Source organism: Sminthopsis crassicaudata, chromosome 5, assembly GCF_048593235.1.
Source record: "Sminthopsis crassicaudata isolate SCR6 chromosome 5, ASM4859323v1, whole genome shotgun sequence".
NCBI classification, from domain to species: Eukaryota; Metazoa; Chordata; class Mammalia; order Dasyuromorphia; family Dasyuridae; genus Sminthopsis; species Sminthopsis crassicaudata.
In genome coordinates, this window is record NC_133621.1 from 278480337 (window position 1) to 278495768 (window position 15432).

Below are 15432 nucleotides of genomic sequence, written 5' to 3' on the forward strand. Positions count from 1 at the left end.
AAGTGAGTAGAACCAAGAGAACATTGTACACAACAACAAGATTATGAGATGATCAACTCTGATGGACATGGATCTTTTCAACAATGAGGTGATTTAGACCAATTCCAATAAACTTGTGATGGACAGAGCTTTCTACATCCAGAAAGAGGACGATAGGGAATGAATATGAATCACAACATAATATTTTCACCTTTTTATTGTTGTTTGATATTTTTTTTCTTTCTCATTTCTTTCCTTTTGGATCTGATATTACTTGTACAACATGCTAACTGTGGAAATATGTATAGAAGAATTGCACTTTTCCTGACTTTTATTTCAAAACTTGTTTTTTTTTTATAAACTTTTTATTTTCAAAACATATGTACAGATAAATTTTCAACAGCAAAACCTTGTGTTCCAAATGTTTTCTCCATTCCTTCCCCCACCCCCATCCCTCCCCTAGACAAAAAAGAAATCCAATACATGTTAAGCATGTGCAATAGGATCACTCATCATCTTGGAAGAAGGTAAAGGGAAACTACTTTGCATATATTTTGATTTTAGTTTATTTTCAATATATTCAATATATATTATTTTATTAATTATGCTGAGAGAGAAAAAAAGAGAAAAAGGAAAAACCATGGAAGAGATTATTAAAAAAAAAAAAAAAGAAAGAAAAGAAAAAAGAAAAGAAATGAACATAGCATATGTTGATTTACATTCAGATACCTTAGATCTTTTTTCTGTATGCAAATGGCATTTTCCACCCAAAGTCTATTTGGGATTGCTTTGGAACACTGACCTATTGAGAAGAACCAAGCCTTTCATAGTTGATCATCACACATTCTTGCTATTATTGTGTATAGTATATTCCTGGTTCTACCTGTTTCACTCAGCCCAGTTCAGGTAAATCTTTCCAGGCCTTTTTATCATCAGCTTGTTCATCATTTTTAATAGAACAATAATATTCCATTTACCTTCATGTATCACAGTTTGTTCAGCCATTCCCCAATTGATGGGCATCCACTCCTTTTCTAATTCTTTGCTTCTCAAAAAGAGCTGCTATAAACATTTTTGTAAACATGTGGGTCCTTTTCCCTCCTATATGATTTTTTTGGGGATACAGATCCAGTAATGGCACTGCTGGGTGCTGGTTTTATAGCTCTTTGGACATAATTCCAGATTGCTCTCCAGAATGGTTGAATCATTTTACAACTCCACCAACAATACATTAGTGTGCCAGTTTTCCCACATTCCCTCCAACATTATTATCCTTTCCAGTCATCAAAGCTAATCTGAAAGGTGTGAGGTGGTACCTTGGAGTTGTTTTAATTCTTTGCATATATTTTGAAAATAAAAACCTATTATTTAAAAAAAAAAAAGGATATGGGGGTGGAATGAATATTGAAAATTATCTTTTATATGTATTTGGAAAAATAATATATTATTAAAAATGAAAAAAAAAAAAAAAAAAAGCTCTCTGTCAGTGGGATGAAAGGTTGTAGAGGGCCTTCAAGCACCAAAGCAGTCAACTGTCTTTCAATGACATGGAAGAGCCACTGAAGATTTCTAAGTAAAGGAATGACATTTCCAGATTTATACGGATAAAATATTTATTCTCACATTGATATGAAATTTAGTATCAAAGGGGGAGAAGAGAGGTGACATGGAAAGAACTACAAAACAGCTACTGTACCAGTTTGAGCCAATGATAATGAAGGGCAACGCCAGGGTAGGATGGCAATAAGATAAAACAGAAGGCTTGTTTCCAAGGTGGAAATTGCAGGATTTGGTTACTGATCAAATGAAAGATGAGGTAGAATAACAGCCAAAAGATGACAGAGAGGTTGTGAACAAGGTAGGCCAGGGTAAAGGGAAGTTATAAAGTCAGAAGGATAAAAGTTTAGTAGAAAAAAATATATTCAATTTTAGAATTCTCTGAACAGCTAGAAATGCAGATATGGAAATCAGAAATCAAAATGAAAGCTAAAGATCTATATTTAGATGGTAATTGAAATTGTGAATTTAAACAAGATGACAATAAGAGAGTAGCAAAAGAAATGCAGAGGGTCAAGAACAGACCCTAGGGAGACATCTATATTAATTTGCCAGAAAGAAGATGATAGGCCAGCAAAACTGGAATGAGCAAAAACTTTTCTGGAAGGGCAATTTATATCAATGGAGAAAGTACTAACATCAATGAAATACTTTATCTCCTAAATGATAAAATACTGAAAACCATCTAGTACTGACATTTTACTTTATATGGCCTTTCTACTAATACTGGTGATAATGATATAATAGCCTATTTCTCTGAGACTATAACTCTGGCATGAAATGGAAATCCTATTTTAATAGATTATTCAAGAAATTTATAAGTCAGGAAAATAAGCTAGTTTCATATTCCTCCAAGTAGATAGTACATTTAGGTAATCTAATATCAAGAAAAATAGAGATGGTCATGGATAAAAACAAATATGACTACATAATTCACTATTAATCAATATTTTGAATATGAGATATATCAAAAAGGTAAAACCAGAGAGCATCTTATAGCATAAGAGAAATTTAATGTGATTGTGTTGCAAAGGCAGTCCAGGCAAATCTATCAGAATTCACAAAACATTTTACATAGCCACAGGTGAATTATCTAATGTATATAATTAATTAGATCTGATCATTGTGAGAAATGTCAACAGAAATTAGAATAGATGAACTGGTTCTTATCAAGTAGCTTAGAATTCCATTGGGTTCCCAAAGTCAACTAAAACCTTTGAGATAATAATCAGTTAAATTATCTTTTCTATTCAACTTTAACTCCATGTAATTAACTGGAAAACACCTATTTCAGAGGATTGAGAATTGAAAAAAGGTAAAGTGACAACCTTCTGAATCCTCATACTTAAAAAAAAAAAAAGACAAACACTATAAGACAGTTGGGGAAAAAGTATTGTTAAGTACTCTAATAAAAATCTGAACATTTTTATTACTAAATAATTAGTGCAGAAAAATAACAAAATATGAAATATCATGTTGCATAATAACTAATCAATTGTCCAGCCCAATAGTCTGTCTCCAAGTATTGCAACAATATAAATATAATTACCTTCTACTGCATCAACTTTCAAATAGGGCTATATTCCAAATCATTCTTTTTTCATTTAAGCTATCACGGCACTATTCTTAGCAATCTCTCTAAACCCTTCTCGAACCTATTTATATTTTCTGCTCAAGTGATACATTTGTCACTGAAAGTTCTACAAGTTTACTATAGTTATAGAAGGTAACACTTCTTTAAAGTTATCTGCAATGATCTTTAAGAGTCAGTTATTTCATACTAGTAGTGCAGAAGTTGTAGAATTTAAAAAATCTGTATTTTTATCCTGTATGCCCTTTATGATTTTAGAAACTTTAACTGAATCCCTTCATTTTTCCTAAAACATTTTTTTAAACTTATCCTCATCTATATACTCCAACATCTTCATCATTTTAATTATCTACAATGTTGTTTAATCATTTATTATGCCTAAAATGCCTTCCCTTCTTGTCTTCCTGCCTCCTTTTTGAATTACTCTTGCCCATAAAAAATTCAACCCAAATATCTAAAAAACCTTCCCTGGGCCTCCAAAAGTAATGACCAATCCTTCCCCTCTAATCCCACATAACATTTTGTAATTACAATTCACTTATAATTCAGAGTATAAGTTCAGAGTATAAGAGTATAAGCATTTTTTTAATGTCATAGCCCTTTCTTCTAGACTATGAGCCAAGAATGAGTTATCTAAATGTTATAGATAACATAGTGCTCCCTAAAACATCTGTTATTTTTCCTGAACAATATTAAATTTGATTTTCTACATCAATATTACTATACCTCTGAAGAGCCTTCATTGTTGACATCCAAGACATTTCCAGGTGTTGCTGATGAATCAGAATCAGAACCTTGAGAGCCAACTCTCCCGGGGGTCTATAATTTTAAAAGGGAGGGAGGGGAGAGAGAAAAGAGAAAGTTTACATTAAGTCAATAAATCTTTTTATTTGCTTTCAACTGTAACCAAAACCATGTAATTGTAATCACTTACATATTTTGAGGGACACTTGAAAAATGCTATTTTCACCAGAAATAGCTTCCCCAGCCCTAGCACTTCATACTTGAAAAATCCTGCCAGAGAAACTCACTGCTTAGAGTTAATGCATTTTCTTGTTAAAATTAAAAAGCTCCTAGAAAAAATATGTTAAATCACTATGCCATTAACAGCATGGTTCTTACATGATCCTTTCTTACAAAAGGCCTGAACCCTAGAGGAAAGTTGATTTACTAAAGCACAAAGAATTGTAAACTGTCCTTTTGGCCCTCCAATTCTTTCACTATTTTTATATGTGATATCACTATTCATCCACATTATTACCTAAGCAGAAACCTTGATATTACTCTTAACTCTTCCTTGTCTGTGATTTCTTTTATTCAGTGAATCCTTTTGATTCAATCTCTACATTATCTCTCCTCTCCATTCCAAATGCTTTCTCCCTTGTACAGAAAAGCATCACTACCCACCAAGACTTTTTAATGGTCTCTTGACTCTTCCCTCCTCCAACTCAATCTTTACACAACAAGCTTTGTTTTCCCTAAGTTTACATTCTTCATGTCAATCCTCAGGTCAAAACTCTTCAAGGTCTCTTTAATATTCCCCAATCATAAAATTCAAACTCCATCACCTGGCTCTCAGTTTTCCAGACTCTCTTAGTATTTACATGCCAAATTTTCTTCTTACCACTCCTCCCTCTACTACTTCTAAAGCAGAGCCATACTAGACTATATATTATCTATACCCAACAAGTCCCACCCTGTCACTTCCTATGGAGTATAAAGACAATACCTAGAGTCAGGAAGATATGAGTTCAAATGTGAACTCAGACACTGAAGAGCTGTGTAAACTTCTCAGCAAGCCATTTAACCTCAACTGTAAAATACCAGCACTAACCTCCTAGGGCTATTTGTGAGGATCAAGCGAAATAATATTTACAAAGAACTTAGCACAGTACCTGGCACAAAATAAGTACTTAATAAATGCTTTTTCCCTCTCTCTCTACTTCTCAGGGTTGTATTGAGGAATCAAATAACATCTGCAAATGGTAAATGAACTCTCCTTTTAGCCTCTATTGAATCCTATATCACAGAAAATTTTTGGAAGATTTGTATAAAGTGCTAAAGTAAAATAATCCTAGAAAAATTAAGCTACGGAATCAGGTTTCTATTTCCCCTGCCTTTCCTCATGGGCAAATAAAATAGTTCCTAGGATATGGGTAGATGGAGCAATTTCTGGGAGGAGCAAACTGACTCAGCCCTAATCTCCCTAGCCCATATTTAAGAAAGTTCACGTCTCAGGATCAATAAAAGGCATGTCTTTGTTTAAATTTGAATTTATGTGTTGCTTCCTCCTCATTCTCTGTAGCTTTGGGACTCAGGATGTAAGGTCACATTCTCAGTCAAGGAGGATGAGGGGAAGGGGAGGGTTAATGTTGGCTCAGGGAATATATTATATATATATATATATATATATATGTATTGCCTCTGCTGCCTGTATTCAGCATCTCACTTTCAACCCTCAGATTGTGAGAATGACTGCCCACTTCTCATGAGAAACTAATAAACTTTCTTTTCATACCTTGAGAAATTTCTTGAGATTTAATGGGTGAGTTGCATACCATACACTAGAGGCAAGAATGAGAGATTTGCTTTGCTTGACTAAATATGTAACCAGAAAAGACTTCTATTTAGAAGACTGGAGAATGAAAAACGACCAAAAAAAAAAAAACAAAAGTGAAAAGAAAAAGATCAGCAACAAAATTTTAATGGAAAAAGAAAATTCAGAGAAGAAGGTAAATGGAATATTTTTGTAATTTCTTTCTTAAAAATCTATTCCCAATGACTACCACAGGCTTTGCATAAAGTAGGCATTTAGTATATATTTGTTCAACTGAATAAAAAAGACAAAAGATCCACTGACAGCAAAAACACAGAGTAAACTAACAAAAGAAGGCCAAAAGCCCTTTTTTAATGAAGGGTTCCCAAACTTTTCTAACTCATGGACCCTGGTGAAATCTACCAAATTCACCAAAATTTTTAAAAATATTGAAATTCCATTCAAAATAACTGTCGATAGCATAAAATGTTTGGAGATCTATCTCCAAAGGAAAGTCAGGAACTATGTGAGCAAAACTACAAAACACTTTCCACACAAATAAAATTGAAGAAGGGACCCCGAAACTCTAAAACTCCTTGAAGGAGAAATTTTCTTTGGACTCTACCTCAGTGAGGGACCCTGCCCAAGGGAAACAAGATAAACAGCTACTTTCCCTTATCTAGGTTGGGTGGGTTCAGTCCTGAGCTAAAAGAATTCCAACCTTATTCAATTAAAGAAACTCATTCAATTCTACTTAAATTCCAGTTCAAGCTGAAACTCAGTTTGTAGATAGAGCCAACTTGAAACTCCACCCACTAACCCCCTTCAGCTTGTAGCCAAAGCTCCTATTACAAAAGAGCCAATCTAAAATCCTCTCTTTGCAGAGGTTCTAGACATGCCAGCTATGCCTTGCTATGCCAAGGAGGCCTCTGCCCACTGGAATAATATTCTTTTCCAATGTTATTCTCTCTTAATCCTCACCTATTTCCCTAAGGAGATTTTATGCTTCTCTGTCAGTATTTCTAACCTTACTTCCCAATCCCTATAATAAACCTCTTTTATCATTCAATCAATTTAGTAGGTTTTCGGGTTTGTAAATTCCTTTACAGAGAATCTCGGTGTTATGCCACAGTTCCCTTTTAAGGTCCTGACCCAGTTTCCCTAATTGTCCTATTTAATTACTCTGCCTCAGGTTATAACCATTCCCCCTTAATGTTTGATGGGATAAGGGTCTTTATCCATTTTAGACATTATTAGAATATCAGGAGCCTCTCCAGTACCTCCCTCCATAAAGCCTGCCTCCATTATGCCATCCTCTTCCTAGGTTCCTCCCCAGTTAGGTCATCCTCCCATTAAGTCATTGTTCTTGTTACCCTATAAAAGAATCTTATATTCTGGATTCTGCTGGATTCTTTGAGACAAGTCTCGTTCAGCCCTGGGACCAAACCATGGATCCATTTGGTCCCAGTAAATCTCTCCTTTTTAAATAAATTATTGAATTGTTCTCTAATCTCTATCTTGCTCATGGAGATGTCAGAAAATGAGCAGGATTAGAGATAAGAGACTTTCTGATCTCAGCGTTGGGCCTCAGGGTGGCTGCAGATCTGAATTCTTGGCCAGGAGAGGCCGGGGCCCCTACTGGATTTTTTTTTTTTTTTTCCAGAGCCTTTGGGAAAGAGAGCAATTTCCAGCCACAACAGCCTGATGACAGACACCCCCATTTTGGCCACAGGAAAATAAGTCTATCTGGGTACCTTTTGGGGTACTAGCTGGTTAAATCTTAAGACCTGTTCTGTTCTGCCTGCATAAGACCTGTTCAGTTCTGTCCTGTATGCTAGCATCTGGATTCCTGGAATTATGAAATGCTGATGGGTATAAATTCTAGGAGTAGAGTCTTCTGGATTCAGAGGACCCTACCTGGTATCTAAGACACATCTGTGTGCCAGTTGGCACAACTCTGGGCATTCCAGAGTATAAATAATCAGTGTCTTTTTTAAGACACTATCTGACTAAAAGGAAAAAAAAAGAAAAGAAAAAAGGCATTCATTTGGATTATAGGAGGGAAGACTCTGAAGCTGACAACTTCCCTCAGGGCTATTCTTTCCAGATAGCCCTTGGTCTGTGTTAAATGTTTTGACTGAGCAGTCTATGTGTGTTCTGTGTGATTGCTTGTTTTGTTAATTTAAGAGCTCTGTTAAGTTTAAGAACAATGATCAAGAAATTTGGGAATTGGTTATTTCAATGTTGCAACTGTACTTAGTATAATTCTGAACTCCAGCTGGAGAAAACATCTGATTAGGAATTTTAGGATGATTCTAAATTTGGGAAATAATGTTACTATTGCTTTTGCATGCCAGATTTGTTCTGAGTATTCTTTTGGGCAGTTTTTAAATTGTGGGAAATAATTTTATTGTTACCCATGCATGCTAGACTTAGTTATCTTTAAGTATGAGATCTTAAAAGAACAATATTGCTTGTTAAAGAAGTTCTGTTAATTGCCTGAAAGGGGTAATGTGCCTCTAATTAGGTAAAGTATGTAGCAAAAAGGATCTAACTTCTGAAGGCTCCAACTCCGGCCAAATTGGAGCTTAGGAGAAGTCCACTGGGAATAATGGCCACATGGGATTTTAGTTGGAATTTGAAGGAAGTCAGAGGAATAGAGTTGAGACAAGGGGTATATCAAGGTGTGGTGACTGCCAGAGAAAATGTCCAGAGCAAGTTGGAATATCTTGTTCCTGGCCATATCTTGTAGCAGTCCTTGTGGACTAGTCTTTCTATCTCAGATTGTTCTAACCTTTCTTTGTTAGATTTGTATTTTTTTTTTCCTAGATTTGGTCAAATTACATATATATTGACTTCTGGAACATAGATCAAGCTTTGATTATCAGCATGCCACATTACACCCATCCCCCTCCCTGGAGTGAGCATCTCTACCCATCTTCAGCCAGAAAGCAGTTTTTGAGAAAACCATCATCCCTGCTCCTGATGTAATTTGAACTGATGGGGGGGAGTGGGAAAGTGGTTGAATTGTTAAAACTGTATTACTGTGCTTAAGACTTGAGATGGAAATTGTTAAAACTATTGCTGTCATGTTTTTAGTCTGTTATATATAACAGGAATATATATATATAGGAATTTTGATTCACTCTTGGGATTTATATGTGGAATGGTTATTTGATAATAACTTTCTGTAAGAAAAAAAGGGAGGAAGACATAGGAAATTGGGAAAACTGGTGTATTTTTTCAGGCACTTCTAACCCACCCCCTGTCTTACTAATCCAGATTTAATTGGAAGTCCTTTAAACAATTTTTTTTTCATTTTTCACTCCTTGCTTAAATTTACTGGACCATTTGCTGGTTATGCTGTAACTTTGAAATCCCTTATTCTGTTGGAATTTGCCCTGGCAGACTCAGTTTTGGGGATTATTTTTTATAAACAACCAGAAATCAGACACCTGTCTTGGGACTGGCAGTCTCTCTGATCTGTTTCTCCACTCCTGTTACCCCAGGTCTTTAATTAGTATTTCAGCATACTTAAAAGGACCTTGAAGTTTGATATCAGGCCTCTAAAAGTTTGGGATTTGCCTGCTTTGGTCTAACTGCATAATCTGCTCAGAAATTTGATCTTTTCTGCAGCTCTGTCTGTTCCTCTGGGCAGAGACAGGTGGAGCTACTCCAAGTCTCCCCCTTCTCCCCTGGAATGGGTTGCCCCTCTGAATGGGCAGCAAGACTATTTTGAGTCCTGATGCTCTATAAGCAGAGGCTGAGTTAAATGCACAAATGACCACAGATCTAACCACAGTGACCTGTCCATATGCTCCCCAACTGCAGAGTCTGACATGATTCCAAAGAGGAGCTTTGTGTTTTGCTGATTAACTCTGGGGTTATCAGGGAGATACTAGTCCTTTCATTGTTCTAGCTTTATTTTGGTTTTTATTTGGTTTATTTACTTCACATAGGGTTGGTCAAAATTATGGTGCTAAGACTTTCTAGAGGAAGGTAATTCAAAGATCTGAATAGTTAGAAGAGAGTGTGGAATGTTGTGCCACAGTTCTCTTTTAATGTCCTGACCCAGTTTCTCTAATTGTCCTATTTACTTATATATTGTATTTAAGATAAATACTTTAACATGTTTAACATGTATAAGACTGCCTGCCATCTAAGGGAGGGAGTGGAAGGAAGGGAAAAGTTGGAACAGAAGTGTTTGCAAGGGTCAATGTTGAAAAATTACCCATGCATATGTTTGTCAATAAAAAGCTATAATTAATAAATAAATAAAATAAAGTCAGTTCTTCATTTCAAAAAATTGCTAATTAAAGTTATACCTGAGAAAAAGTAAACTGTCTTAGCTTTTTTGAGAAAGAAAAAACCACACACACTTTTTTTCCCCAGAATCCACCCCCAAGCTTCAATGTCTCACAAAAGAAAAAAAAATAAAAATTATATCCCTTTGGACAGAGCACCCACAAGTAAGAATAATGGAGTACCCCCAAATGGAGAGAAGAGACACGTGGGAGGGAAAAATTTATCATCAAAACCTAAGCAAAGAAGTTAATGAAAATAAAGATGCAATTTTTTCTCATTAAAGTTAATAGATACTTCAAAATTTTATCAACAGACCTTTATAATCCATGGATCTTGGGTAAGAAGTAGTGCTTTAAAGGATAAGTGATCAAAGGAGAGAACAGATAGTTCTCACTAACACATGAAAGGTTGTTCCCAATCATTAATAACAAATGCAAACCAAGACAATTCTAAAGTTTCACCTCAAATTGGAGAATTGATAAAAGATAAGCAATAATATAGGGAAAAGGGGCTAACAAAAGTCAAACATTAAGGCATACACTACTTTCTGGAAGTTGTGAATGGTTCCAAACGTTCTAGAAAGCAATTTGGAAAATAATGCTTCAAAAATGATAAAAATGATGATGATTTCCTCTGACTTTATCATCCCACATCTAGGCATATATTGCAAAGAAGCAAAAGAATGATTTTGCCATAAGAAATGATGAAAAGAATGCAGAGAAACATGAGAAGACATGAAATAATTACAAGTGAAAGTAAGTAGTTAGGAACATAGATCAATGATTATAACAGGAAAGGAAAGAACAAGAGAAAAAATGAAAATACTATATGATGAGGTTAGTGGCAGTGCAGAGAACTGAGGTGTGGGAATCCCTTTATGATCAATGCAGGTCATTCATGAAAGAATTCACAAACGTGAAAAGTTTAAGTCGCAAAAAGGGAAGTTTTTTGGACGAGAAGTCAGCTTTGTTAGGAAGATTGACTTCCCAGTGGCAAAGTCCTGTTAGGGAGATGGAGGCTGGCACTGAGAAGAGAAAATCTTCACAGTGAGCAGGAGTCCTGGTAGCTATGCTAAAGAGGCAAAGCAAAGGCTAGGACATTCTGCAAGGAATGAGTGAACAGAAACCTATTTTGTGAGCACATCTGGGGGCAATTTGAACTGACTGTCAGACCAGGATTTCCCAACTGAATGAAAATTGTTTCCTGAATGAGGATGCAACTCCCAAAAGGTCAATGGGAGTTGATATGCCCTTGAATGATACTGCTTGTCTCAATCTGGCAGGATGTACCTTCTTTCTAGACTCTGGAGCCTGGGAGATCCTGATCTCTCTTCTTTTACAAATCAAAAGGGGACACAATTTCAGAATGATAATTTTACAGATAAAAGGGAACACAGTTTCACACCCCTGACACTATGTAGTTGTAATAACTGAGTTTAGCCCCCCCAAAAGATAATATACCTCCCATCCTTCTTTGTGAAAGTGGGGACAAGTGTGGAACAGGCATGGATGGCTGTCAGGCACAGGTGAAATGCAGATTTGTTTGGAGAAGCTGCTTTTCACCCTTTTTATTTTTTCATTTTTGTTAAAGGGAATGGTTTAGAAGGTATAAAGCCAGAGGCAACTTTATATGAAAATGAAAGCAACATAAAAACAAAAGAAGCTAATGAATAGCTTTTTGAGGAGGGGGGAAAGGATCTAATCCTTAAGTTTACAATCTAACTAGAGACCAAAAATACTAAATATACATGAACAATGAGAGGGACCAAATAAATGTGAGACCATGTGATATTTACTACAGATAAAAAGAAACAGATGAGCTTGGATTAATGAAAAAGGCTTTATACATGAGATGAGAGGAGCAGAGCATTGTAAGATAAAATGAATTTAAATAACTGAAAAGGAAGAAAGATTTCAAAAGTGGGAGAAAAACAAAATGAACAAAGGCACACAGTCATCGCTAGAAATTAATGGGATGGAACTCATGGCTGTAATATGGTTTTAAAAGGATAAATCTTTATTCAAAGATCACCTCATTTCAACCACTAACTAGAAAAAGGGGAAAGGAATAGAAATATAAATTAAGAAGCTATATTCTCAGGTTCTTGCAATTCCACATGAGTGGGAAAAATGGTAGAATATATCAGGGTGAAATTTAATTGTGGGAGAAACATATAAAAATAATATTGTGGGTGAATCATAGAGACCCCTTTGAGAAGAATGAGAAATTTAGGGAGTCCTCAATTGGAAATCTAGAAAACAAACGCTGTATACCTTTTTTGGGTGTACTCTAAAGAATTCTTGTTCAGATATGAGTTGATAGCCTTTTAACACTCTTCTAATTGAGAATCTTTGATTAAGATCAACCTAAGAGGAATGAGAAACCTCCAAAAGGTAAGGAAGTAATGATAATGCATATGGAAAAAGCTAAAAAAAATTTTGAATGGAAAAAAAGACAGGATTTAAAAAAAAAAAAAAAAAAAAAAAAAAAAAAAAAAAGATAAAGAGGAAGTCACAGATAATGTCATAGTTTTTTGTTGTTGTTATTTTTTTTTCCCCCCTGAAGCAACTTGGAGTTAAGTGACTTGCAGAAGGTCACACAATTAGGAAGCGTTTAAGTATCGGAGATCACATTTGAATTCAGGTCCTCCTAACTTCAGGGCTAGTGCTCTATCCACTGTACCACCTAGCTGCCCCTTAATGTCATACTTTTGAGCCTGGAATTTTTTAAATCTTATGCACTTCTAAAAAAAAAGATAATACTTTAAGAATGAGAAAAAATAGTTTCAATATGAAAGACTATATATAACAATATTTTAAAGGCCAATCAAATCCAACCAATTTTTCAATCCTTGGAATTTTAAAGGGCAATACTCTCCCTACTGAATGAGACAGGCACGTGAAGCTTTCTCAAACAGTCTATTAAGACTAGGCCTAAGTCATGTGATCCCTATTCCCAGAGCCTAAAGATCAGGTCTTGGGCCCAGGTTACAGGAAGTCACATGTTCTCTAGGCCTAAAGGTCTCTAAAGGCCAAGATCCTATGTCAGTGACAGGGAGTGAGCCACAGGAATGTCACTCAGGTTGAGTTTCCTACTATTGTCACTTATGGAAGTGTATTATTTGGTCTTCCAGACATATTATCTCAATGTCAAGTACTATTTCTTTATTCTGCATTTTTCTGAGGCAGTTGTTACCACCATTTTACATATAAAGAAACTTAGAAGAATAAAGTAATCTGTCTCTAGTTAGTAAGAACAATGTAACAATAAAACAATGAAATAGGGGTAACAAAAACACCAATTATAGGAAAATACAGGTAAAGAAACAATGTAAATTGTTTCATATAAAAATCAGAACCAAATAGCTTTTAACATATTAAGATGAAAACAACACCTAATGCTTGTGTAAATGGCAAGATAAGCCAGAATGAGCCAAATTCAATGGAATATTTTGTATCACTATGAATTTGCAAATATATTAGGTTTCTAAAACCAATGATTACTGAAACAGATGTGGAAAATCTGAAGTTTATGTTTTATAAAAACAAAGCAACTTATACTAGCACTATAAGAAAACAGTAGCTTTGTCCACTAAAAAGGAAACAATCCTAAATTGCTTTTTAAAAACAAATATTCAACAAATATTGGGCAAGGAATTTTAAATGTCAGTCATCTCTAAAGAACCAAAATGTCAAATCAATTTTTGAAAACTAACTTAAATCAAATTGAAAGGTGTGTATGTACGTTTGTGCATGTGTATGTATGTGTGTGTATATATATATATATAGCATTTCTTGAAGACCTATTGGTAAAAACAGAATTTTTTTCCCTTTGAATTCAATCCAACTAATATTTTTAGAGGACCTACAATGTATGTGGCACTATACTCAGCACTGGACAGAATACAGAAATAATCTAAGACAAATACAGCCCAGCCTTCAAGAACTTTGTCTTACTGGAAAACATGCAAACATGAAACAATCAACAACCCAAAAGACTAAATGCCTAAAGCAAGACTTCTTAAATTTTTTCCACTTACAACCCCTTTTCACCTGAGAAATTTTTACATAACTCCGGGTATACAGATACATAAAAGTTATATAAATTAAATATTTTATTGATAATAAATCATAAATTTGTGACCTCTATATTACCAGACAACATATGAGGTCACAATTCACAGTTTAAGAACCTCTAGCCTAAAGTTTTAATTTCTTGTTTCCTTTTTCTGGTCACCTCATGCTCCTAGTATTTTCTTCTACCTCACCCTTTCATTCTTTATCCTAATTTTCTCACCTTAATAAATTCATTTTTAAGTTTTTCTATATTGGGGACAGCTAGGTGATGCAGTAGATAGAGCACCACTCATGAAGTCAGGAGGAGCTGAGTTCAAATTTGGCCTCATTCCCTTAACACTTCTTAGCTATCTGACCCTGAGCAAGTCACTTAACCCCAATTGCCTCTGCCCCCCCCCCCAAAAAAAATTCTATATTTCTGGAACTGGAAGCCATCTATCCTAATAATAAGGACATTCAATATAACAACACAGCATTTTAAAATTTGCAACGTGCTTCACAATTATTTCATTTTATCTTCATGACAATCCTTGGGAGATATTATCCTCACTTTTGAAAAAAGGAAACTGAGGAAGTGCCTTCCTATTGTCTGAGGCTAAGGGCCTCAGAACTCAGATTTTGCTGACTCCTGGTCTATCACTTGATCCATCCATTCACTGAGCCTTTTCAATGCATTTCTACCCTTAATTATATAAGTTTGAGTTGGGGCAAGTCACAAACTATATGAAGAACCAGAATATATGATTTGAAATTCTATGATTAAGAAAAGTTCTTTAATTATGAAAATGTTAACTATAGTACCTGCTTTAACACTAATGGAATCTTAATGTTATCAAGTATATGGGATTATGGTACAAGTACTTAATGTTTTATCCAGCTTTATAAGTTTATGAATTCGAACCACTAATCTGTCATTTTAGTTATTTCTATCTCTTTGAGGAACAATTATTATGAAAGATAAAAGTTAAAAACTGTAAAGAACATTTAATAAGTTTTCTCTTGATAAATAACACAAATAACAATTATAAACAAAATGTATGGTTAAAATTCATTAGAACTGGTCCTAATCAAATTGATCCTCTAATCTAATTTCTGACATATTTTGTGAATACAGACTGCAAAACTGCTTAAATATACCACTCAGGTTATCTGGGATCATTGGAAAAGGTGGTTTTTGTTTTTTTTTTTTTTGTTTTTTTTTTTACTTTTTTTGGAGAAGTTAAATTTAAACAAAATTAAAAAAAAAACAAAACCACAGGATAGAAATCTTTCTAAAATCCATTACATATTTCCTTGCCTTCTTAAAAATAATGAAAAAAAAAATCAAAAAAATGACTCAAGGTCATAATTAAAACATTTGTTGTAATGTAAGAAACCTTCAGAAGTCA

General features: G+C 34.6%; 1 protein-coding gene across 1 annotated transcript in view; it reads right to left on the reverse strand.

Annotated features, from left to right (window-relative positions):
• Positions 1-15432, reverse strand: part of EEA1 (early endosome antigen 1) — a 126572-nt gene that overhangs the window by 97083 nt on the left and 14057 nt on the right. Inside the window, exon 2 of the mRNA XM_074271156.1 lies at positions 3854-3946. Coding sequence (XP_074127257.1) covers positions 3854-3946 — 93 coding nt within the window. The remainder of the gene's footprint in view (positions 1-3853; positions 3947-15432) is intronic.